This window comes from Anser brachyrhynchus (genome assembly GCF_964034855.1).
Source record: "Anser brachyrhynchus genome assembly, chromosome: 11".
Taxonomy (NCBI): domain Eukaryota; kingdom Metazoa; phylum Chordata; class Aves; order Anseriformes; family Anatidae; genus Anser; species Anser brachyrhynchus.
The window spans coordinates 9,658,857-9,683,277 of record NC_137706.1 but is presented as its reverse complement, the minus strand read 5'-3'; the positions used below and the strand labels follow the sequence as shown (position 1 = coordinate 9,683,277).

At 52.4% G+C, this 24,421-nt stretch overlaps 1 protein-coding gene across 2 annotated transcripts; it reads left to right on the top strand.

Annotated features, from left to right (window-relative positions):
* Window positions 1–589: 589 nt before the first annotated feature.
* EDC3 (enhancer of mRNA decapping 3) lies at window positions 590–24,192 on the top strand. 2 transcript variants are annotated; one of them, XM_080607777.1, is made up of 7 exons: window positions 590–749; window positions 2,865–3,046; window positions 4,445–4,758; window positions 11,711–12,046; window positions 20,681–20,834; window positions 22,324–22,541; window positions 23,663–24,192. In XM_080607777.1, exons 2-7 carry the CDS (start codon window positions 2,883–2,885, stop codon window positions 23,995–23,997), a joined length of 1,521 nt encoding a protein of 506 aa, XP_080463903.1. In that variant the 5' UTR covers window positions 590–749; window positions 2,865–2,882; the 3' UTR covers window positions 23,998–24,192. The 2 variants fall into 2 exon arrangements, with proteins under 2 accessions (XP_080463903.1, XP_080463904.1); XM_080607778.1 differs by lacking the exon at window positions 590–749 and adding an exon at window positions 910–1,377.
* The last annotated feature ends 229 nt before the right edge of the window (window positions 24,193–24,421 follow it).

Here is a 24,421-nt window from a genome sequence, read left to right as displayed (position 1 = left end):
TGGGTGCCTCTTAAAGTGATGATAAACATAAAACGGCCACACAAACAGTGAGCAGCTTTGCGTGTTTCAGGGGTTTTTGTAAATTTTTTAAAATGTGATCACAGTTGGCACATGAAAACCTGAATCCAGGCCCTGTGTGGGAAGAAAATACTGAACAAAGAAAAAAAAATGTTTGCCTCGCTGCATCCTCTAAGACAAGCCTTCCTCCTGTTGTGACCTCTCTTGTGGAGATCATGGGGGTGAGGTGGAGCTGTCATGGAGATGGAAGAGGTGTCAGGCAGGCGTTATAGAGATGGTGGAGGTGTCGTGGAGGTATTATGGAGATGGCGGATGTGTTATGAACGTATTATGGAGGTGGTGGACGTGTTACGGAGGTGGTGGAGGTGTCATGGAGGTATTATGGGATGGTGGGGGTGCCATGGCGGTACTGTGGGGGTGCCACGGAGGCAGCACTGAGGTACCACCGAGGCACCTGGAGGTGTCACGCAGCAGGTGACGCATCAGCCCCACCCCGCCCCACCCCGCGCATGCGCCCCTCAGCGCTCGGCGCTGCACCTTGTGCCCGCAGCCCGCGCACGCGCACCCCGCCCCTCTCCCCGCAGCGCGCATGCGCCACGCTTCGTTCCTCCGCGCCTCTCTGTGATCTCCCGCCGGCGGCTAGAGCGGCGCGGGGGGGCGGGGCAGGAAGTGACGCAGAGGGCGGGCGGCGCGGAGGCGGAGGGGCGGCGGGCGGTGAGCGGCGGCCGCAGGTGAGGCGGGGCCGGGCCGGGGGGGGACCGGGAGGGGCCGGGCCTGGCACGGAGCCGCCGGGAGGCGAGGCCGCGGCGCCGGGACCCGCGCGGGGCCGCTCCGGTGGCGGTCGGGGCCTGGGGGGAGCGGCCGGGGGCGCCGCGGCCTGGTCCCGGGCCTGGTCCCGGCCTCCTGAGGGCCCCGGCTCGGCCCCTCGCGGCCCGGGCTCGCCCCCTGCGCCTCACGCAGCCCCTGGGGCCGCCCCTCGGGCCCGCCGGGTCTCGGCCCGCTGGGGCCCGCGGCGCGCCGAGCAGCCCCGTGCGGAGCCAGCGCTGCGAAGGGCTCGTTTTAAAGCATTGCGCCTGGAGTGGTGCGATAACGGGCTGCTCGGGCAGGCTGTGCCGCCGGGCTTCTTGTAAAACCCCCCGGAATCACGGGGGTCGCTAATAGCCGCTTAAAAGGGGCCGAGGGGGGCTGCGAGGGGCGTGCAAACAGTAATTCAGAATATACAGGTGTCGGAGGGGAGGTTCGGCTTTGCAGGTGGGGGTGAACAAACAAACACTTTCCTGTTTCCCACCTGTGAGCGAGTGAATCGTTCGCTGGCTGCGTGGCTCTTTCCCTCTCCAAGTGACCAAGTACAAGAGCGAGGTGCGCTGAGGCAGTTCCCCTCCTTTGGGTTTGTTTGCAGGCAAACGGAGGGATCTGTTCCTTTATTTATTTGTAAAGGGACGGGGCCTTCTCGAAAGGAGTCCCTTTGAGGTGGTGGTGTGCACTGAAATCTTTGCCTCCTTTTCAAAGAGATGCAAAAAGCAGGAAGGGGAAGGAGGTTTTAGCCGTGCCGCAGGCTCTCTGGGATGCATTATCGGTGTTCTGCGAGTACTTCTTATCGGCCGTCATTGTGGAACCCAGGTGGTGTTGTTGTGGGTTAACATAAATACACAGAAATGGGAAAGGGAGGAGGCTGGTCCTGAGAAACGAGTGGCTTGGTGACCAGATCCGTGTTTGTTTCTCCCTGGAGCCTCCCTTACGTCTCCTGAAAGCTGGGGGAAGGGAGTTTTTATTGTTCCTGGTGGCACGCACGTGTCCCAGCTCTCTCTAGGTAGTTTTTCTTGTATCTTTTTATTTTCTGTGAAGCTCAGGACAGAAAGGGCTTGAAGAGAACTGAAACGTCTCCTGCAGAAGTGTGCTTTAGGTGCTGTTCATCCTGGGTCACGTCCCGCACTCCCTACCCCTGCGTGCCCCATAACTGAGTGAATTCCCAGTGTGATCCATCTTCCTGGGGGTGACGGCACGAAAGGCAAATAACGTGCAGTGGCTGTTCTCTCCCGTGAGCCTGTCAGCTCCCCTGTGCCGCTGTGGTGCCAGCGAGGCTGTCGCCTTCCCGGAGCTGTGTCTGCAGAGAGAAATCCCTGACCAAACGCCGCGCTTAGTGGCTCCAAGGTGTGCTGGTGCAAGTCCAGTCAAGCGTCAGATCTGCGAGGGAATTACACGGGGCTGAGGGTGTAACAAAACAAAAAGTGCGTCTCCTTGTTTCCTGTGTCCTTGCAGGGCTCGGTGCGGGTGCTGGAAAGCAGCGTGGCTTTGTTCAGCCGTCACATTGTGACAGCAATGCTAATCCTGGCCCTGCAGAGCACGAAGACTGCTGTGCTGGGCTCCAGCGCTGTTTTCTTACCCCCCTCTGCACCTGTCTGTGCTCTTTAAGGTGTTGGTTTTAATTTGGAGGTGCTGAGGTCAGCATCCTCGCTGTCAAGTGTTCGCAAAAGCTGTTCTTCTCTGCTGTTTGCACACCAAAACTTTACAGAGGGAAGAGAAAATTCCCCGGTTGAAGCTCCGGAGAGAACACACCCAGGCAAAACTCCGTGCTCTGTTTGGAAGCTGTTAGCCTTGAAATCCGTTACCAAACTATTTCTTCAGTTATGCAAACAGCGATAGGGCTTCCAAACGTGCAGGCAGGGCCCTGCGCAGGGGTTTAACGTGTTGCTGTGCGTGGATGTTACTTGCAGCCCACAAAGAAGAGAGGAGCTGACGAAGCCGGAGCCTGGGTGGGAGGCAGCGTGGCGGGCCGGGGGATGCAGCTGGTGCCAATTCGGGTTGTCGTTCCCTCATCTTATGGCCAGGCCCGCATCTCTTTGCAGCAATCGAGTCCCAGGATCATGGCTACGGACTGGCTGGGGAGCATCGTGTCCATCAACTGTGGAGAAAGCCTGGGGGTCTACCAGGGGCGAGTGTCTGCTGTGGACCAGGTCAGCCAGACCATCTCCCTGACCCGGCCCTTCCACAATGGGGTCAAGTGCCTCGTGCCAGAAGTCACCTTCAGGTTAGTGTGGGCATTTCTCCTGCGTTTTCCAGTCTGGGTGCATATTTGGGGTGATTTTCCCTCAGAAACGTGCTCTTCGCCTTAAATCTCCCTACTGCTACTGAGCAGCTTCAGATGAGAAGCACCACTGGCGTTTCCCTTGGCCTGTGTGCAGAAGATTGCTAGTTTTTGGTCTCTGCTCTGTGTTACAAGTGCTGTGAGGATCCGTGTGAGCGTGTATGAATGTATTTGTGTGTGTGATTTCTGTGTATTCTGTGTATGTGTGCACTCTTTGAGTAGTTGAGGGCTTGGCTCCCTCTTTATGCTTTGCCCTCAGCAACACGTGTTATTAAAGTGCATCAGGGGAAAGCAGAGGGGGATCTCACCTAAAATGTTGGCCAGCACAGGTAAATTACACGCAGTGGTTAAATCCAGAGCCATCTCCTTTCTCTTCCCGTGTTCTTTCCTCCGTGCAGGCAGGGAATGGTTTGGAATCAGGGCGCTGGATCAGCGCAGTGCTGTTGTGGCTCTCCTGAGTCCCTTCCCACCAGCTCCTGCTAACGCTGTGCTCAAAAAGAATAAACAAGAGTCACTTGTCACTGGACGCCTTCCTGTTACCTCTGCAGCTTTCCTATCACGATAGCTAAGTGCCTGAGTCACCGATTTAAAAATAAGACCAAGTGCTGACTGCAGGGAAGCCTTTTTTCGTAGAAAACTCTGATTTTTGAAGAGACTGTGGGAAGGACGATTCTTTCAGGACTCTTGCTAACTTCCAGGCTGTTAGTTTTATATCCCGATTGGACGCAAACTTTATAAGGTTACATTGAACACCCTAACTTCTGGTTCGTGTCTTGCAGTCAGTGCAGATGGAGGAGGTCTCTGTAACCACTTCTTTGTTTCACTTTGGCTTGTGCTCAGTGCTGTGTTGGTTTTTTTTATCCTCTGTCTTGAGAAACAGCGAGCACATCCTTGTCTGAGCATGAATAGCACTAATTTAAGGAGAGTTTTTTGTAGGAAAGGATTTAAAGTAGTAGCACCCTCCAGGCTGAGGTTAATTATAATAGCTAGAAACTGCTGAATTAACGCAGATTTTCTCAAAGATCTGTGCTGGCTGCTTTCATTTTCTGCTTGACCAATCCCTGTTTCAGCTAGGGACAGAACCTACACCAAATCCAGGTGCCGTTCAGAAATATTTGAGATTTTATTTAAAGTTCATATAGTTTCAGGCGAATATTTCGATGTCTGGAGTGTAGCCTGTGTTTGAGTATTAAAAGGTTTTTTCCCCCTTCATTTTATTGACAGTGGCATGCAAAACCCACTGGGTAATGCTGCATGATTTTCTTTCAAGGCTGTTTTTTTAAAAGTACCCTGACCACCAAGTTCCTGAATGTCTGTTTTCCTATTCTTTTTGTCTTTTAGGGCAGGTGACATTACTGAGCTGAAGATTCTGGAGATCCCGGGCCCGGGGGACAGCAGGTCGTGCGGGGATCTGCAGCAGACAGAACTGGGCATCCCGGGGGTGGGCTGCCAGGTGGGGCCCAGCCAGAACGGCACCGGCAAGATGTTAAAGAAGCCCATCTCCAGCAGCGCCCCGCAGAACATCCCCAGGAGGGCGGACGTGAAGAACCAGGACATCATCATCTCCCCCCAGCAGCAGTGCTCCAAGAGCTACATGGATCGGCACGTGGAAACCCTGACTCAGTCCAAAGGCTTTCGGCGTAGGCACAATTCCTGTGAGTATGTGTTCTGCGTTCTGCAGCTCTCCACCCGGGTCACTGCCGCAACATGTGCCCCAGTTCAGCAAAAACATTTCAGACGGTTCTGGAATCTTTCATTTGTTTCCTTTTGTACGTGCGTTGCCACCTGAAGGGCTGAGTTTTACAAGTATAGATCTTCCGAGGGTCTTCCACGCGTCTCAAGTTGTACAATTAGATGTTGTGACCTCTGCCAGAGCCTGGTGGGAGCGTTCAGGCAGCGCCATTAAAACGTGCAGCACCTGCCTTGCAAACAGAGGTGTGTGTACCGCACAAGCAGCCCCTGTACGGCGATACAAAACGCTGCGTTGGGTGAGAGTCGTCAGCTGAAGCGGGCTGTTGGGTCTGATCTGTCATTTCTGGCTTGCTTTGGTTATTTTTTATTTATTTTCTTTACAAAAGATGTTCTGTTTCTCTAAGCTTGCAGCTACCTCACCAAAAGGCCAGCGGGGAATGTTGTGCAGAACTGCTTCTCTGCTGTCCCTGTTGCCATTGCACTGCTGCTAAGAGTTCTTCGGAGGCAGATGCTCTCTACCCTTCCTTGCTGTTGTTTCCAAGTGAAACACCTTTCCTGCTGGACACAGAAGTCGGTGCTGCTCAGCTGAATAGCGAGAGCAGGGAACTTTAACTCGGGTGTGCTTAGGGCTTGCCCTGACCGACGTGGAGGAACAGCTGAAAGCAGCTGGTCCCAGTGGAGGCCAGATCCCTGTCTACCATAATACTTTATCAGCTAAAATTCGAGCGCAGGGTTGTCTCCTTGGCTTCTGTGGGGTGTTGGCAGTGCTGTTTGCAGGGTGTGGGCCTGCAGTGGGCCTGGTTCACAGGCTGGGAGGGCTGCAGCGGAATTCACGGTGCCGTGATTTGCCCGTAAAGGCCGGTGTTACTTAGGCTGCATGCAGGCATGGTGCTCGCTGTTTCAGAAGCATGTCTGTCCAAACTAACCTTCAGAATCATACAGGTAAGAGGGAACCATGTACGTGACTTTATTTATTAGGTTCAGGAGCATTTTGGATCTGATGTTGGTTGTGTTGTGGGAATTTGACGAGCTTCCCATGGCCGACCTGAGTTGAAACTCTTTTCCCCTCTTGAGGGCTGTTGAAGGAAAGCCTCTGAACTTTGAAATGCTGCAGACTGTTCTGTGTGTCTCTTGTGAACGTGGTAGAACAAAGGGATGTTCACAAAAACTCTCCTCTTGCTGGTGTTGCTGAGAACTACCAGCCTTTACGTTTAGGGCATGTAAGACAAGATTTAAAAAGAATAACTCCTCCGTGTTCTCCCCCTGCTCTACATCCATGTATAATCTAGTCTCACCCTTTTCTTCCCTCACTGCTGGCGTGAGGTTAAGAGGTTGGGCTGAAAAGAACAGGGGACCTGCTACAGGAACCTGGGAGGCAACAGGGAAAAGATGTATGGGCACAGGGTTGAAAGGAGGCTGTTGCTTATCAGTGGGACTGCAGTCCTACCGTGTCACTGCTCTGTAACTCTTTGCCCATCCCTGTTTCAGTCCGCTGAAGAGCAGCCCCGCTTGAGCATGCAAAGAGCAGCACGCTGGTGTTTTCTTTGCTGCAGCATTTCTCAGAGAAGTGTGGTTGACGCCTGTTTACGTAAAAAGCCAATAATTCTTCAACCATTTCTCTGTCAAAGTGAACGTTCAAATCTAATTAGCGGAGATCTCACCCCGTGCATTAATCTGCTTCATCAGCATCAAAGGTTGCAAAATGTAGAACCGAATAATGCTAGTTCATATGAGTTCCTCGTTCCTCTTGTGTTTCCTGATTGAAAACGGCCTGGTTGCCAGCCTGTTTTTCCTCTGAAAGGAACTAGAAACAACTGATGATGTTGCAAAGCTTTTCTATTTAAAGCCTGCACAACCGTGACCTATCACAACAGCCCCCTACGAGTCATTACAAACGGTATTTGCTGTGCTGTGTTGGTTAAAAAGCACAAATTAACGCGCTCTAATGAGGCTGATGTAAAGATAGGATCAGCACGTCTCAAAGCCAGGCATCCGTTATTTTTATTTCTGTTCACAAATCTCCAGCCAGCTCTCACGCTGTGCCACGGCTGGCTATGTTCACTTCTTTTTGCCCTCAGAGCCCCCTGGGCTGCAATTATTGAAACATCAGTATACATCTAGTGTAGTTCCGTGACTTAAATGTTGAAGCATTAGTATATATCAAGCCTATTTCCATTATTTAATTCTTTCCCTTGCCTTTTTTTTTTGTCTTTAAAAGAAATAAAAGCAAGGTGAGCAGGGCCAATTAAACGGCGAGATCAAAGGCTGCGCCTTATCTGGAGAAGTTCCTGGGCCTCTGGAAGTTTTCCTCCCCCGCCAACAGCTCTCGTTTTCTGAAACAGCTGCAGCTCTTCTGATTTCTGATAATTTGATCAGTTTACAAGGTTGAACAGCCTTTTGTTTTTAAAGTATTTTTTAGAAGGACAATTTCTTCAGTTTCTTATTCCCTTCTGTTTTAAAGTGATTGCCAGACAGGGTTGGTAGGAGGAGGAAGGCCAGAAAGGCGGGGGGTGGGGGGGCGAAGGCATGTTTTGAGGAAAAACTCTTTTCAAACTACAGTGGCAGCTACCAGGTTATCTGAAGTAACTCGTGCTTTGCTTTCTTCTTGCTGGACAGAGCCCGTGGCCGGATTACCTCGCTTAGCACTGTTCAGGCAGCATCTGGTAGGTGTGGGGTGAGCAGCGAGCCTTTCAAACCGCCTCAGCACACCAGCAGCTCGCATCAGTTTTACAGAAGCCCGACAGCAGGTCAGATTTTCTCTTACAGACTTTGTTTGAAACGGGTTGAACAAGGTGCGGTTCGTAAATGAGGTAGAAAATTGAACTCTTATTCTCTGCAGTGTGTGTGGCGAGCAAGGCAAGCGATGCCTGAAAGTCTCCAGCGGGGAGCAGAAGAGGTGGTGGCTGCAGGAATCGAGGGAAGGCCGGGCTGAGACGTCAGCCCGACCCGAAGCTGTGTGGTGCCTGGGCTGGAAGCTGACCTCCTGATGCCCTTTAGCGTGCTAAGTCAGGGACAAAGTTCCCCCTTCGGAGCACTTGTGTGACAGAAATCTATAAACAACAAATAGCAGCCCAGATTACACAACAATGGATTATGTGCCCTGCTGGCACGGGGCTTGTTCATGCCAGGGCTGGCGGTAAAAGCTCCCGCAGGGATCTCGCAGGAAGGCAGCCAACTCGCTAGAGACTTTACATTTGCTTGTGTGCTATACAGAAGTGTTTCTTTTTTTTTCCAATGAGAAAAAGCTTGGGAAGTATTGTTTATCTTTCGAGGGAGGCGCTTTTCTGCGCAGTGCCGAGCCGCCAGCTCGATGGGGAGCCATGTGCTGTTCTCCTTAGCAAGCCGTGCACAGATCGAGGAGCTGGGCTGGGAGCTCTGGGTTTCGGTAGCCCTGGGAGGCAGTGGATCCTCATGCTGGCCTTCTCTCTCATTTTTTGAGTTTTCCCCCGCTCTGCGGGGTAACACAGCCCGTCGGGTGGGTCAGCAGGATTGCGGGGTTGGCACCCGCTGGATGAGCGAGCTGCCCGGGACAATGCCAGCACGTCTCGATTTGATGAGGTATGGTCTTGGCTCCCAGTCGTGGTGTCTGCAGGGAGCCCGGGAGCTTTCCAGCCATTGTTCTTCCAGCTTTCCTAATGCGGCGTTTTATTCTGTCAGCATTCGCACGCTGCTCGCATCAGCTGCTTCTCTCCCCTGGGCCCATCGCGTGGCGATGCTGCCAGCCCCACGTTTTGTTTCACAGGTCAGCTGAGGGGAGAGCGGAGCTGTTTGCAGAAGAACCTGGCAGCGAGCGTAAAACTCTTGTTGGGGAACAGGAACAGAGTTGCCAAAACATTCGAGAGCTGCACAAGAGGCAGGCTTGTTCTCCCATTGTGCTCAGAGCAGGCTCCAGCTTCTTCATCTGAACTTTGAGTCCCTCGCCTGTTGCTTCGCTTGGCAGTCAGTGAAGTGCTTGGAGGACTCGGCCAGTTGTGTAGGTCTGGGCTTTTGTTTCTCGTGCCGCTGTTAGTGGCAGCGTTAGCTGTGGTCCCTTCGTGTGGTGGTGGCCGCCAGCTCCAGCCCAAGCTGTGTGCAACTTGGGGGTGCTGTGTGCGCCACCTTTGGTTTGGGAATCCTTCGGGGCTACTGAAAAGCTTTCCCTTTCTCAAAGCTGTACGTGTGAGTGACTGGTCGCAGCTCCTGGGCTGAAATCCTCCTTGCCAGGAGGCCTCACCCTTTCCCTCTCCCAAGTTGTGTTTAGTTGCTAGCGATCCTTGACTTCTGTCCTTCAGTGGCTTCTTGAGAAAAGGTGCGTTACAGAAGTCTGGTCTCACCCAGTTGTTTATAAAAAAAAAAATCCAAAGTCCCGAGCAGCTTGAAAATCACTGTCTGAAAATGAGCTGCCTGCTATAATTAGTAATAATTTCAAATAATTATAAATAGGCTCCAGAAAGGGAGTTCTGACAAAGTGTGGTGACGCTGACCGCATGACGCCGCAGCGCTGGTTTCGGTTGCCCCAGCGTGCACAGAAGAAATGTTTCCTACTGGCCCTCGTGCTGAGAGCAGCAGCTTTGAAGCGGCTTTGTGCTACGGCTGGTGGAGTCTGTGACACGGGGAGGTTAGCCTAAATCCTGCAGGCAGGCGGCAGGAAAGCGGTCACTGGAGAGGGATTTGGTTTCTTTCTTTACAGGGGAGAAGGGCTCCACAAAGCCTTTGGGAGGTTGGGGTCTTGTCACCCTCATTTCAAGGTGTGACATACCGGCCTCTGGCTTGGCTGCTTTTTCAGTTGTTGCTGGACTCGTGAATTACCGTGTGATTGGAGATGGGAGCTGCAGCAGCTTTGGAAGGGAGTGCTTGAGAGCGCCGAGGTCTATTTTGTTCAGCTCAGGTACTCGAGGCACTCTGCCGGCCGTTTCAAAGAGCTTCCCTGCTGTGGGGGCTGGGAAAGCTTTTGGGTGAGTCACCTCAACAGCAGAAACAAGTGATGTGCTGCCTAAAATAGGGGGAAAATTAACCAAGAGGGAAAATCCTTCCTGAGACGAAGCTTTCCTAATAGAGAATAAAGCCGGTTATGTGTTCCACGCTGCACCATGACTTTCTAGGGATAAGTTAGACGTGGTGTTAGGGGAGCTCATGGTGAGCTCCGGCAAATTTGTTTTACAGCGTGACAAAGTCCTCGATAAGCCCCGGAGAGTCCCAGGCGAGGCCACCTTCCAGGAAGGGGTTCCCAGCTCTGGGCTGCAGAGCCTCTGCTGGGTAGGGAAAGTGGAGGGAGCTGCTTTTTATGGCCTCTTCTCTAGAGGGTTTGGGTAATTGTAAGTGTTCTGAGCTAACTGCTGCAATTTAAGTTGTGTAATTGAGCTACTGAATAACTTTGTGGTAGAGAAATGAGTTCTGTTCGTTAACTTGGCCAAAATCAGCACGTTGGTCTCCAACAGACCGGTTCCGGCCCTGGTTCTGAAATGGGTGAGTGCTCGTGCAGGAGCTGAGGCGAGGCTCCTTTGCTGTCCAGGTGACGTGCTCTTCTGCCGATGGAGCAGAGCACTTCACGCCTGGGAAATGGGGGAAGTGGGAGCTGCGATTAGGTGGGCAGCTTGTGGCTGCTCCGCCCGGCTGGCCCAGGGTTACAAACAAACCTTTCTAGGCAGGGAGAGAAAGCAGCCTGCCAAGACCAAGCTGGGCCTGTCTGCGCTTCTGAGGCTAACAGGTAACTCTGTGGGACACCACGAAGCTTTTGCATATTGCAGGTCTTTTGGGGTTGATTTCTAAATATCCTCAGATGACTTGAAGTTCTTCCTGCGCCCTCTCATTGACTGCCAATAACGTGTAAAACAAAAAAAGTGGCTTTTTCAGCCAGAGATGTATGCAGGGTGATGGACGAGAGGCACGTGTCATCGTGGTGACTTGGTGGTAATTTGTTTGTGTGTTAGCAAACAGGTTCTGTCCGCAAGCTCATTTGTATAAATAACATTCAGGGATGTAAAATCTCTCCTAAAACACGAGAAATATTTTAGGGAAGCAAGCACTTCTGGTATGATAAGTTACTCCATCTGTTGGGCAGTGGAGGTGGTAACTGTAATTGCTGAAATTGGCCTGAAGTATTTTCTGGTGTCTGCAGGTTTAACAGTGGGTATAACTAACAGGTTAACGTTGTGTGGTCTTGACTGCGTACGGGTGACCTGCGGAATAATGTAAGATATAAATAACGGGGTATGTCAGCCTTGTGACTGCATTTGGGTTTGTACCATCCCTCAGAATGAGACTTCTTCAACTTCATGTGAGAGAAATCAGGCTGTCACAGTTACTGATTGGAAATAATTCCCCTTAAACATGTGATATGATGAATAAGTAGAAAAATGCAGTATGGAAAAGGGAAAGGACTTCATCGTGGCTTACAGAAATACACACCTACTGATGGCAAATGAGAAAGAAACATTTACTTTCAGGGGTCCTCCATCAGCAGGTGGCTTACCTGTTTCGGAAGAAAACACCCACGGTAGCCTCTGAAATTTAGGGAAGTTCCATGACGGTCTTGGGCCACGTGCCTGCACAAACACAAGCCCAGTGCAGTTCTAGACCAGGGCTTGCTCAATACCTTAGCACTAATATAACGCTCTCTTGCATTAAATGAGCAGAAATGTTTATTTTGCTACTGGGGTCGAGCTTGTTTTCCTGCCATTGCCAGAGGAAAGTCCCTGAAATCTCTTTCCTGGTGCCTCGTGTTGTGTGTTCTGTTGGCATTACTCATGCTCAGATAAGCTAAAGGCGAGGCCTGCGGGTTCTTTGGGAAGCAAGAATCCCTCGAGTCAATAGACACCAAACGTGAGCTTTCCTCTTACAAAATTTCCTGAGAAAGCAGGCAAGCAAACATGGCTTTTTCCATTGATGACACTTTTTCCATTTGTATATTTTCAACTTGCCTTTATTTTTGTTTAGGGTCGTCCAGCAGCCGCCATCCAAACCAGGTGACTCCGAAGAAGAGCGGCCTGAAAAACGGGCAGATGAAGAGCAAAGATGATGAGTGCTTTGGGGACGACATCGATGAAATCCCAGACACGGATTTCGATTTTGAAGGGAACCTGGCCCTTTTCGACAAGGCAGCTGTGTTTGAAGAGATTGAGACTTACGAGCGGAGGAGCGGCACCCGTTCCCGTGGCACCCCGAGCGAAAAGCCGGCTCGCTATCGGCACGACGAGAACATCCTGGAGTCGGAGCCCATAGTCTACAGACGGATTGTCGTACCCCAGAACGCTAACAAAGAGTTCTGCACTGGTATGCCAGATCCCTTACTGATAAGGATGCAAACTCTGCAGCTTTGCTGGGGCACACGTGGTGGATTTTTCCCCCGGGGGTGTCTGTCAGCTTGACGTGGTACGAGCAGGGGCATCCCTGTATGTAAGGTCGGATCTGTGCCTTGCGTCTCCGTACAACCTTTAGTTGCCATATTTCTGAGATCAAAAGTATTCAGATAGGGCAACAAGGTAAGTTGTTTGCAGGGAGGGACAAAGCTGGAGGTTGCATTAAAAAGAACAGAAGCTGAAGTGGAACCACTTGAATCTGTGCTTTGATTTCAGTGGCGTGACGAACGTGCGTGGGCTTGATCACTGGCTTCTGGGAGGGAGGGCTCTTCTTGGGGTTCCAGGGTATGGGAGTGTGTCGTAATTCCTGCTCTTTTGGTAGGAGGCAGGGGACTTCAGGTGGTTCTGGTGCTGCTTGGGTAGCAGTTAGGGACTTCTGTGTGGTTATAAGGAACTTTAAATGTCTTTGGTATGGAAAGAAATGGTTCTGGCTCTTCCCGTCCATATTTCCAACCGCTCGTGTACAAATAGCTTTTTATGGGGGTTTTGGTTCCCCCCTGCCTCTACTTCCTGTGCGTTGTTGCTGTGTGAAAGAACCAGAGCCTGCAAGCCTGATTTATGCAGAAGGGTTTATGCGTGAGGGCTTGACTATTAGGAATCTTTGTATATACGTACGCATGCCACGAGGCATAGCGTATTCACTTCATGCTGCTCTTTATATATGTTCTTGTAACTTGAGTCTAGGCGTGGTACCCTGCCTTCAGCTTGCATCCTTTTTAGCACTTGCAAAATATAGGAGTAAAGGAGGTTCAGCATCCCAGGAACATTTCTTTTCCACATCAGAATAAAATCAAATTTCAGGTCTTTTTGTAGAGAGACTCTAAACTGCTGCACCCTGGTGGTGTGCCCGCTGGGCACGAGGGTAGCCGGGTCCCTGGCCTGGCATTCCTTCTGCTCGGTCACGCCTTCTCTTCTCAGAAACTCCAGCGGGGTGTGAAGCGCTTGATGGAAGGAAGCCGATACATTTGCAGTGACCGGCTGCTGTTCAATTAAAAGATGTCAGTTTTTAATGGTTCTGCTGTACAGCGGTATCCTGGCTTTCCGTTTGTGTCCTCTGTTTCCCTGTTGATCCATTCTGATCCAGGTAAAAATGTCCTGGGTCAGTTCCAGCTCGTCCGACTCGGAGTTCTGATTCCAGCAGCTTCTTAAGGACAAGTGAAAGACCAGAGGAAGCGTGTGGTGAGACCTTCCCCTGAGCGCTCTCTTTGACGATTTTAAGACTTCCTGAAGCAGAAGTGATATTTTAGTATTAAGAGCTTTAGATGACTTTTTCTTCTGCTTAATTTAACCTATTCCTCTTTGAGCCTGTGCAAGTTCTGTGTTGCTGCAGCATCCTGCGGCATGAAGCTCCCGCAGTTGGCTACGTACTGCGTGAATAAGTACTTCTTCCTTTTTGTGCGAGCTTTTCTTGGTAGTAAACTTGCTGCTTGTCAATTCATCTTCCAGCTGGCGCGTTCCCGAGGAGACAGGGCCTCTGTGTGGGTCTGAAACAAAAGCTACCCGAGCGTTAGCTGCCAGTTTGAGAAGTACAGCTAGTGCGGTATTCTAGAAGTACGGTTCCTGGAGGAGAAGTGTTGTGCAACAACCAGTAAGCATCAGGACCTAGTTCAGGGGATGGAAATGAAATGTTTGTTTGCTAAACTGCCGTGTCCTTTCCTGTGGAAGCTCCTGGCTCCGTTTGCAGCCCGCTGAAAGGGCTGCTGTCGGCTTGTTTTGCTCTTGGCAGGTCTGCCCAGGGAGGTGGCAAACCCCTCTCCTCTGTAGTTGCGGGGTCTCGCCGGCCTCATTAGCTCCTGGGGGGTGCTGAGACCCCCAGGTGGGGTTCTGGATTTGTTTGGAGGAAAAGCCATCACGCTGCACGAGGGGCATTGCCAACCGCTGTTCCCTGCCGCCTGTGCTGAGCAGGGCACGGTCCCAGTCCTGCGAGTGGTGCGAGAAGGGTCCCACGGCTGCATGTCTCGAGGTGTTGTTCCCACAGAGGGCGACTTCCTTTGTGTCAGCGGAGGAAGTTTACTTCTGCTTCGGAAATGCTAACGGCCGTCTAGCAAAAGCTCTTGTAAACAGCTGTAGCTTGCCTGCTGCTGCCAGCCTTCGGCCGAGCGCCCTTTGTAGCCAGAAGGACAGAGGGATAGTCAGTGTGCTTGGGCAGCGATGGGCTGTCACTTGGAAAGCCCAGACCTCTTTGTTTAGCAGCTGGAAGGAGGGTGCTGGGCTACAGGCAGACTGCCTCTCTCAACGGCTCGGAGAGCAGCAGCTGCTGAAATTAGCTGAGAGTGCCAATCGCCCTGAATGCCGTTATTTTGGATACATCTGTCAGAGGATTTCTTCTTATTATTCTGAATTCTCTTTGTAGAGTTGTTTTTAGACTCCTGTAGGGATCTCTGCAAAAACAAAACACAACAAAAAACACATTTCCTAGCTATAGGGGAAATAAGTACTTTATATTTCTTCCCTAGGCCAGTCTTGAAGATGAGTGTCTTAAAAGAGCTCTGGCCGACAGACTAATCGTTCTGTCTGCTGTAATCACACAGAGTGATGCTGCTTGCTGATTGACAGCGAGCTAATATCCAGCTCTCGTCACCGTGGGAGAGGAGAAAGGTCTGTGGGATCCTCGCATGCTCTTTTATGCTGTGTTTCCATGGAGCTCGGAAATAACCAGAGCCGTGCAGCAGGAAAACCAGCAAAGTGCTGGTGCCCGTCCTCCAAAAGCCTAATCTGCAGGGCTCCCAGTCTGCGTGGTGGCTGCCGGCTGAAAGAAGCTGAGCCGTGTGGGATGTAAGCAAAGCTTGACAGGCACTTGAGTCCCTCAAGATGCTGTTCTGAGAGCTAATTTTGTGGTGCCAGGCAGTCAAGTGTGTGTGCTAGTATGTGTTCGGAAGTAGAACAGTAAGTCGTTAGGTCTTCTGAGGCTTTTGGCTCAAACTCAGCACTGAAGGTTGGATGAAAGCGGCTTGGGTTCGTGTTTCTTTGGGTCCCTTTGCGATTTTTCTTTCTTAACCACACACAGGTTAACACGGTTATCCCTGACGGCCTGCAGTTCAGCTGTCCTCAGCGAACAAGAACTTGGGAAAGGTAGTTTTTCTTCCCTCCTTTGGTTGCTGTCTGTTCACAATGTTTTGTGCCTGAAATGATCCTGGAAATGCTGAGGGCTGCTTGGTCCTTCAGTGGATCCCCTCTTTGCAGGCCGTGTGCCATCCTCTGTGGCCTGAAACCTCTGTCTGGCCGAGACAAAGCATGGTCAAACTGGAGTCTGAACACAGAGCAAGAGGGCAGCTTTCCTTGCTGCCGCCTGCTTTCCTGGCAAGGGAAGGGTGAGTTGTGCAGGGGGAATGGCAACAATGGGCACGAGGGGGCCCATGTGGATTCCTGATTCAGCACAGCCCCAGCTTCAGCAGCGTGCTGTAGGCTACCTCGGTGTTCCCACGGTGCGAAAGGCTTTGGGGTTTGCCCTGCTGACTCGAGAAGGTGATGCTGGGACGGACAGAAAGAGGGGAAGCAGTGCTGGCTGTCTGCCCGGAGGTCTGGAGCCACAGGGAAAGGATTACGGTGGAGAGAATGGGAGTAGAGGTGGGGATCTGCTCCGAACGTAAATGACAGCTGGAAGCTGAGAGCTTGGCAGTTTTCTGGTCGTGACCGACTCGTGCCCGTTCCTGGGGGCTCCACGTGTGACTGGCTCCCCGGTATTTCACTGCTCTGTCCTCTCTGGGGCTGGGGCCTGTTATCTGTCTCCCTGTTTACCATTATGCCACGTTGAAAAGGGGAAGTGCAACTGTTTAACAAAAGTCTGCCTCCCTGGCAAGGCCAGTTGGTGATGCTTTTATGAGGTGTGAGCTGTCTCTTCTGCTCCTGGAGCTGTCTAGCTAGAGAGCTGAACCGTGGGCTGGCAGGGGCCTCTGTCCTGCTGCTGGCTGCCCGCCCTGACACTAGCCGTGGGGTCAGGTCTTCCAGCAGTAGCCACAGAGCCAACGTTCTGTGGGTGTGTTGGAGCTCAGAGGAGTTCCTGGCAGGATGGAGCGTCTCGGTTCGCCATCGGTGACTGTGTAATCTCAGGCATATTGGGCTCTCCAAACTTTCCTTTTGCACTTTCTCTCTTCTTCCCTCTTAACTGTGTTTAATCACCGCTAGCACACGCCACGTGCGTGCTGTGGGCTCCAGCTCGCGGTGATTAAACTGAATCAACATCTCCCTCGTCTCCCATCAAACTGGGCTGAACTCCTCACACCCCGCAAGACCCCATCTTCCTGCTTTCGCACAGGTGCATGCAGTGGGCTTGTACCTGAAGCCTGGCTTTGCGAGCAGTGGATGTTGCTGAAACAGCACCTTCAGGGGCATGCCGGGATGAGTAGAGGATGGCCGTGTGCCAGGTGGAGGAGGTATTCCTTTCTTTCCCTGCAGTGCTGGCGAGGCTTTGTCCGGAGCAGGCTTTCTTCTAGCTAACGCTGGTGGTGTGGAATGTGAGCTGTTGCCATCGCAGTGCCTCTTCTGGAAAGTAAGCGGGATTTGTTTCCAGCTCAGCTGCAAGAGAAACTTGAGCTATCAGTTTGTCAAGTTCAAGCTCAAATATCAGGCCAAAAGTTGATATTTGTTTCTCTGTGCTTTCCCTAACCACGCTTCAAGCCTGTCCTTCAAGAAACTCCTTTTCCACACAGTAAGGAGACGGAGGAAGAAAATGCGTGCGTCGGGGCAGATCGGTGCAGCGGGGCCGGGCTCCGGAGCTGAGGCTGGTTCTGTCCTGTGACAGAGGCAGCGTGGCTTTTCTTGTGCCACGTCCTTTCTCTTAGCTTTTAGCTCTTCAGGCTGTGGATGGATCGTGGATGTGTGTAGTGTTTCGGGATGTCTGAGTAGGGTGCAGGTGAAGTTAACTTCATCCAACCGCAGGACAAAGCAAAGCAGTTGTGGGGCGAAGCTTCTGCTCAGCCCAAGCGGATTGTGCATTGATGCTAGGAGAGGTTACATTGGGATGGCAGCCAGAACTTCCACAGAATTTGTCTTAAGTAAAGATAATGACGATTTAAAAAAATCAGTCTAGCCCTTAAGGTTGTGGGGGAAATGATTCCCGTTTGGAATAATGTGTGGGGCAAGTAACTGTTTTCCTGAGTCCGCAGACAGGTGGCTCCAGCCCTGCAGCCAGCATGGGGCAGCAAACAAACCAGGAATATCCCGTCTGCCCCAAGTGCACATGGGCTGTACCCACCTCGTGTCACTGCTGCTTAGTCCTGCTGGCATGGGGGTGGTTTTCCTCCAGCCGGTGTGCGCGTAGCGTGGCACGGGGGAGCCTGAGGAGGTAACTTGTTCGTTTTCAGGGCAGAGCGTGCCCCGTAAGCCGAGTGCACTTTGTGTTCAATCGGGCCTCAGCAATACCCTGCGTGTCACAAAACTGTTTAGTCTTTATCTTTCTTCCAGGCAGCTGTAAAATACATTTATTTAATATTAAAAGGCCTGGGCTAATTTATTTTATTACCTTCATTACCAAACAATAAAGATGCACTGTCCAACCCAAACATAATTAAAGTTGGCAGGAGTTCAGTTCTGTTGCAGCCGTGTTATTGTTTGTGGGTTTACACGTCGCCTCCTTGATTGCTTTCTGCCCGAGTTTATTTAACTCCCTCGGCCGGGCTCTGATAAGCCAGTCTGACTGGTCGGCCCTTGCGTGAGTGCAGAGAAGGGAAGTTCTCTTGGCATTGGAGCCTGCTCCTGAGAGGGAGCAATTAGGACAAAGTGTAGCACAAGCTAAATGCTAAATACAAGTCCATCCCGCGCCAGTAAGCCCCTTTGCATTAACCCACTGGGCACCGGGTTTCCTCCGGCTGGTGGGAGCTGTGAAACCTCGTGGTGCCAGGGGAGGGATGTAGGGAGGGGTGCGAGTGGCTGGAGAGGAGGAGCTGGAGATGGTCGCGCTGCACCAGGTAGGGAAGGACCGAAAGCTGGCTCCTCCGCCTCCTCGCACAAAGCTTGAGCGGGGAATTGGAAGGCTCCCCTCTGGGGGTCCCTCGCTTCGTGTCAGCAGAGGATGTGCCTCGCCAAGCTCCCGGGCGACACCCTGACCTCGGGTGGCTCGTTCCGAGCCCTCCCTCCGGCTTGACGAGCACGGCCCGGGGAAGGAGCAAAAATGTGAATGGGAACGAGCCCGAGCTGAGCCTTGCGTGACTCCGGAGGCTAAGAGGGCGTGTGAACGGCGGGCAGGTGCGTGACTGGTGTGACAGGCTTAGGATTATTAGTGGCTTATGACTCCAAACGTTCGGCGGCTGCTATCAGGAGTCTGAAATGACTTTGATAATGTGTATGCTTGCATGTGTGCTGCGTGTAATAAAAGATTATTAGCAGAGGTAGCTTAATCGGCTGTTAGCATGCGAGGTCAAGTGTTTGAACACGTTTGGTCCCTCCGTGGCTGCAGGGCCCTCGGCTGGTGAGCTCAGAGACGAAAGCCGGAGGGATTCAGCGGAGCAGCTAGGCGGGATCTACTGTTATCTCGCAGGGATACCCGCGACGTGGCTGCCACACGCTCCGAAAACCTCAGGATGCACAGAACCCGCCGTTGCTGCGGCAGCTCCGCTTAGTGGTTTGTGACCAGCACCCCGAGGAAACGTGGCAGTACAAATGAGAATCCTTTGCAATTAAAAATGCGCGTTGCCTTTCTCATTTGAATGTGGCAATTGCTTGTTACCACTGGTTCTCATGCTCTCTTTCTGCAAAGGAGCCCGAGCCTGCGAGTAACTGTTAGGTTTCCTCTCAGCGGATGTGCGCGCTGTGGCTGTTCCCCTTTGAACTCGTATCGCTGCAGAGCATTTTCACTGGGCTTTTATTATTGCTGTGACTCCGCTCAGCTCTTCTCTCTGAAACGTGAGCAAGGAAGTCTTGCAAAGAATTTCCAGCAAAGCGAGGCTGAAACAGCTTTCTGCCTTCGCTTTTGTAAACAACCAGCACTGTAACGCAGTCCAGGGCACCGAAAATGCCAGTAAGGTCCCAGTTTGTGCTGATTTTACAGGGTGAGCAGCTGGTGGTGCTCTGCCATCTGCCTGAGCTGCAGCAGAAGTCTGAGTCCTGAACCTTTTCCACCCGTTGTGCCCGTCCCCCTGCACGTTTCCTGCCTGTCCCGCGGAGCAGGAGCTGCCAGCCTATTTCCCAGTAAACCCAGAGCCCTCGCTCAGCTGGACACTGCCGGGGTTGCCTGTTCGGCTCAGAGCAGTGCTCGTGAGTGACCCGGGCAGACAGAGCCATGGGGTGGTCTTTCTGGCAGCTGTGTGTGCCTCCTGCACGTGGAGGAGCTGAGCTGCACGTCTCCCTAGCTGGGAGGCGGTCAAGGACCCCCGGACCTTGTGGGAGGATGCGCAAGAGGAAGAACAGCCTGTATTTCTGATCCCACACAGGGGCCAGTTGTCAAACACAGGGTGAAGCAGCTTCGGTATCAACTGCTGTGGAGAAAAGTTGGATGAAAGAGGTGGTATCTGAAGCTGAAGATATTCAGGGATGTCGTGCTGGCTGCAGCAGCAATTTTCTCACCCGACACTTAGCTTTTGCACTCTTTTCTCCATATAACTGAAAATAGCTGCTCAGGGTTCCTTCGCCTCTGCTGCTGAGCACGCCACCAAGCAAGTGCTACGGCTCCCCTCTGAGTGAGCTGCTTTCTAGAGGCAAGGAATTCTCTATATTTATTTCCAGGTGAGTTTACTGCAGGGATGATTTGTGAAGTTGATGCCAGGCTGGTCTGCTTGGAGAAGGAGCATGTAAAGAATTGGCCGGAGGAGTTGTTCAGGTTTGTTTTCCACCTGCTGCTTCCCCACGACTTTCGGCTGTGGAAGTGAGCAGGAGCGGCTGTATTCTTCCATAGGCGCTGTTCTTGGTGTTTGACAAAACCTCCCTTGTCCATCTGTCTCCTGAGCCGTGTGCTGGGGCAGTTCCTGGCTCGCAGACGCGGCTGTCAAATGTCTGAGAAGCGTTTTTCCCTAGCCCCCGTTCCTTCAGCTGCATTGCTCCCCTGCGGGATCGTGATTTTGTGCCTGCAGCCGGCCGTTGGGACACGGCACAGCCCCCGCGGTGGGGACAGCGCCTGGGGGACGTTTGTTCTCCTGTGGAGTGGGTGTTAGGGGCAGGGTGTTCGGAGCTGATGGGGATCGAGGAAGCAGCTGGTCGCTGTAGCACATCTGAGCTGCTGTGGTGGGAGTGTCTGGTTTGCGGCGTCTGTGACCGAGAGGAGGCTGCTTCTGCCACTGACCTTGCAGGAGATAACTGCGTCTGTTCTCAGTCCTCTAACGGCTCCTGGCTGAGCAAGGGAAGCATGTCCTGAATCAGAGACCTGCAGAGTCCCTTCCCAAGTGCCTGGGGATGAGCTGGGCTTCGGGGAAGCAGCTGGTGTTGTATCCCGGGGGGTAACAGTCAGCTCCCTCCGTCTGCAGCCACGAGGTGGGGTTCGTGGGGTGGCCTTAGAAGGAGCCTGCATTACTGAAGCCTTCGCTAAGTGCTGTCATATAAAATCTTACCAGACTGCACCGTCCTGGAAAATGTCTCTGATCATGTCTTCGTCTTCCTCCCTCCCCTCTCTGAATCCTAGACTCCGGGCTGGTGGTTCCGAGCGTGTCGTACGAGCTGCACAAAAAGCTGCTCTCGGTGGCCGAGAAGCACGGGCTGACTCTGGAGCGCAGGCTGGAGATGACGGGAGTGTGCGCAAGTCAGATGGCGCTCAGCCTCCTCGGGGGACCCAACAGGTAAAGCCCTTCCCGTGAGCTCCCCGGGGATTTGCCCTCTCTAAGCAGAGCTCTCTTCTGTTACCTTGCTCCTCTAAGTGGGGGCAACATAAAAGAGACTGAGAGGTTACTTGGGAGGTGAATGTGATGTGGCTGCTGCCTGGCCCTTGTGCTGGCCCTGCAGCTGGAGGCAGCTGTCTCCTGTCTGCTTCCTTGAAAGAAAAACCTCACCCAGATGCCATGCAGACCTTCCGTGGTACCTCACACATCAGCTCGTTTCCCAGGGATCGTGCAAACAAGCGTGAGGCTCAAGCTCCTGAAATGGGAGGAAGCCTTGCAGTAGGTTTTCATGTTCTCGTTCCACCCCCCCTTTTTTTTTTTTTTAATATTCAGCCTCTCTAGGAGGGGACTGGTGGATTTTTTTTACTATCTTGGATGGGTGGCTTACTAAGTAAGGGCTTCCTTTTGTCTCCTTTGTCCTGGAAATAGAAGTCTCTTGGGCCAGAGATGAAGCAGAGCTGATGTTTTTTGTCTCCATTTAATGAGCATTTTTTCAGCGAACTTAGCTTTGCACCAATGTAACCCAAGGCTGTTGAAACCATTTCAGAATTTCAGTGAGCTGGCCTTTTTTTTGTAAATAACTAGACTTTTCCTTTGTTTAATGGCATCAATAAAACAAAAGTTGGCTAGTGAGAACGAGCTGTTCAGCTCTTCACAATGCTGAGTTGGCTTTTAGGCATCTGCGAATATCCTGCCCTTTTGGAGCGCCCGGTTTGGTGGCAGGTTTGGAGCGTGTTTGCTGCTCTTTGCACGAGTGATGTGCTGACTGAAAAAGGTCTGCTCTGTGCCTGCACTTACAGATCTGTTGGTGTGGGCAGGCACTCGCACGTGTGTTCTTATGTTGTTGGTAGGTGCTCCGAATGATTTGTTCTTAAAACAGAAGGTAAGCCCGAACAGTCTCAGTCTTCTGGTCGCGCAGCAGCACGTTACTTGCAGCCCAGGACACAACTGTTTGATTTGAAGCAGTAAGGGGTGACCTGCCAGGCAGCGCTGACCCTCTCAGTTGGGAAGTCTCGTGCAGAACTGCTGCAGCCCTCGTGCTGGCTTTGGAGCGCTCCCTGTTTTCCACACTGCATCAACTACTGCAGTTCTTACAACGTCCTTCAAAATCAGAGGGATGGAAGGGGGGAAAGAAGCCTCCTAAAAGTGAAAAGGCACCAAATTCAAGCTTGCTATGTGGCTAGTGAAAACGCATTGTCAAAGCAGGGAACAAGCTGGCTGTGTGATAAGCCGGGCGAGGCTGGGACCGCTCTCTGCTGCGGGGGCAGAGAGGTCTTGGAGGGAGCCTGCAAGCAGAACAGCTCTCTGGTGTCAGCACTACAAAAGGATGTGGGTTCCTTCTTCTTCCGAGGCAACGGAAGGCTTGTCAAACACCTGTTGATTTGCATCTTGCAGGATGAAGGTGGGAGATCCTTGGGTTTATTGACGTTTCCTTTCGGTCTCCCCTCAGGCTGAACCCGAAGAACGTGCACCAGCGGCCCACGGTCGCCCTGCTGTGCGGCCCCCACGTCAAGGGGGCGCAGGGCATCAGCTGCGGGCGGCACCTCTCCAATCACGACGTCCACGTCATCCTCTTCCTGCCCAACTTCGTCAAGATGCTGGAGTCCGTCACCAACGAGCTGAACCTCTTCAGCAAGACGCAAGGCCAGCAGGTCTCCAGCGTCAAAGGTAAGCGAGGGGCAGAGCTGCTCTCCGGCCCAGCGCCGTGTGCTGAGCTCGGCGCTGCCTGCCCGAGCCAGCGGCACCATCTAGCGGCCCCGAGAGGTCCGGCAGTGGAGCAGTTGTGCTGATGCAGATGTCTGTGCGAACACAAGAGCTGCTGTATGGGTGTGAGTCAGACCAGCCATTCTCCTAGGATAAGGCTCGCCTTGTTCAGCAGATGGAAGCTGCAAGTAAATGAGCATCCAACTGCTGTTTCACACCGAGCGCACATCCTCGCTGAGCTGTGAGGGTGCTGCTTTGGAATATGCCACACAATGCGGCGACGCTCTGCCTTCTGTGAGCCAGCTGGCTTTTGGTTGGCACTCCACCAGCATTATTTTCAGACCTAGCTCTTTCTAAAGTATTTTCAAACCTAGCTCTTTTAAACTCTGGGGGAGAAACAAACCTGGGAATTAGGGCACTGCACAATGCTTTGTGCTGCAGCGGGGTGGGGGGCTGTGCGGTGCTGGTGGAGCTGTGTGCCCAGTATAATAAAATAGCAGTCCTTGCACCGAGTGCTTCATGAAGAGAGAATGCAGCAGGTGAGTGCAGCGAGACCAGCGGATCCCAGTGGGGCAGGGCAACACCTGCAGCTCCCACGTTGCCATTCCATAGCAAATCTAATCAACATGCTCCAGAGCAATACACATTTTTTTTTTCCAATTGTGCAGGCTAGAAAATGGCTTTTCTTAGCGGAGAAAGTCATCCCCTGCTTCCCTGGGCTGCTTGAGCTGGAGAAGCCAGCTCAGTGGTGCCATCTGGGGCAGGTCTGCTGAACTGCTGGCCGCTCAGTGAGGTTTTGTTTTGGTATCTGAAAGGCTGTTGATGTTCTCCAGCAAGTTCAAGAGCTTTTAAATATTGATGTCAGTGTTTCCTGCAGAAGGACAGCAATAACAGCCCGTGAGGCCAGACTGCATGCAGCAAGCCTGTGGGTGCTGGAGGCAAAAAGGAGAAGTCTCTGCTGGCAGCAGAGGAGGAAAAGGGAAGGAAAAGGAAAGGAAAGAGAAGAAAAAGGAGGGAAAGCACCGAGCCTTGGATCGTGTTTTCAGGCCGGTCCTCGGTGCTCACAATGCTTGTATTTCTTTCAGATCTCCCAGATACCCCTGTTGACCTAGTGATCAACTGCCTGGATTGTCACGAAAATGCCTTTCTGAGAGATCAGCCTTGGTACAAAGCAGTTGTGGACTGGGCCAACCAGAACCGGGCGCCCGTCCTCAGCATAGACCCTCCGATAAACGAAATGGAGCAGGGCATCGACGCCAAGTGGTCGCTGGCCTTGGGGCTGCCCCTGCCGCTGGGCGAGAGGGCAGGGCGCGTGTACCTCTGTGACATTGGCATTCCCCAGAAGGTCTTTCAGGAGGTGGGAATAAACTACCACTCGCCCTTCGGCTGCAAATTCGTCATCCCCCTGCACTCCACTTAGAGCCCATCCAGCCACGCGGATCTGAAGGGAGAGAAGAGAGAAGGATGTCTGTCAAATAAGCTGTCTGGTGGATCCTGACTAGTAAACTCGTGACGCCTTAAGGATGTGAAGTTCTGGAGAGTTTCCTTCCAGAAGAAAAGTTGTGTATTTAAAAAAAAATAGTCATAAAGCGAAAGAAAAAAAGAAGGATGCAAACGTTCCTGCAAAGCTGTCTTCATTCTCTTGTGCCATTGTGTGAAGGAACACGCAGGAAGGTGGTGCCTGTCCCTGGCCAAGGCAGCTGATGCTGCCCAGGCCTGGCCAGGGGTCTGTTGGAGGGGCTGTTTGAGAGGGTCTGGTGCAAGCAGTGGGTAGTTCGGAGGCTTGAGACGTATTTCCCAGTCCTTCTGGGCGGAGAGACCCAGCAAGGTGTCCTGCTGGGAAC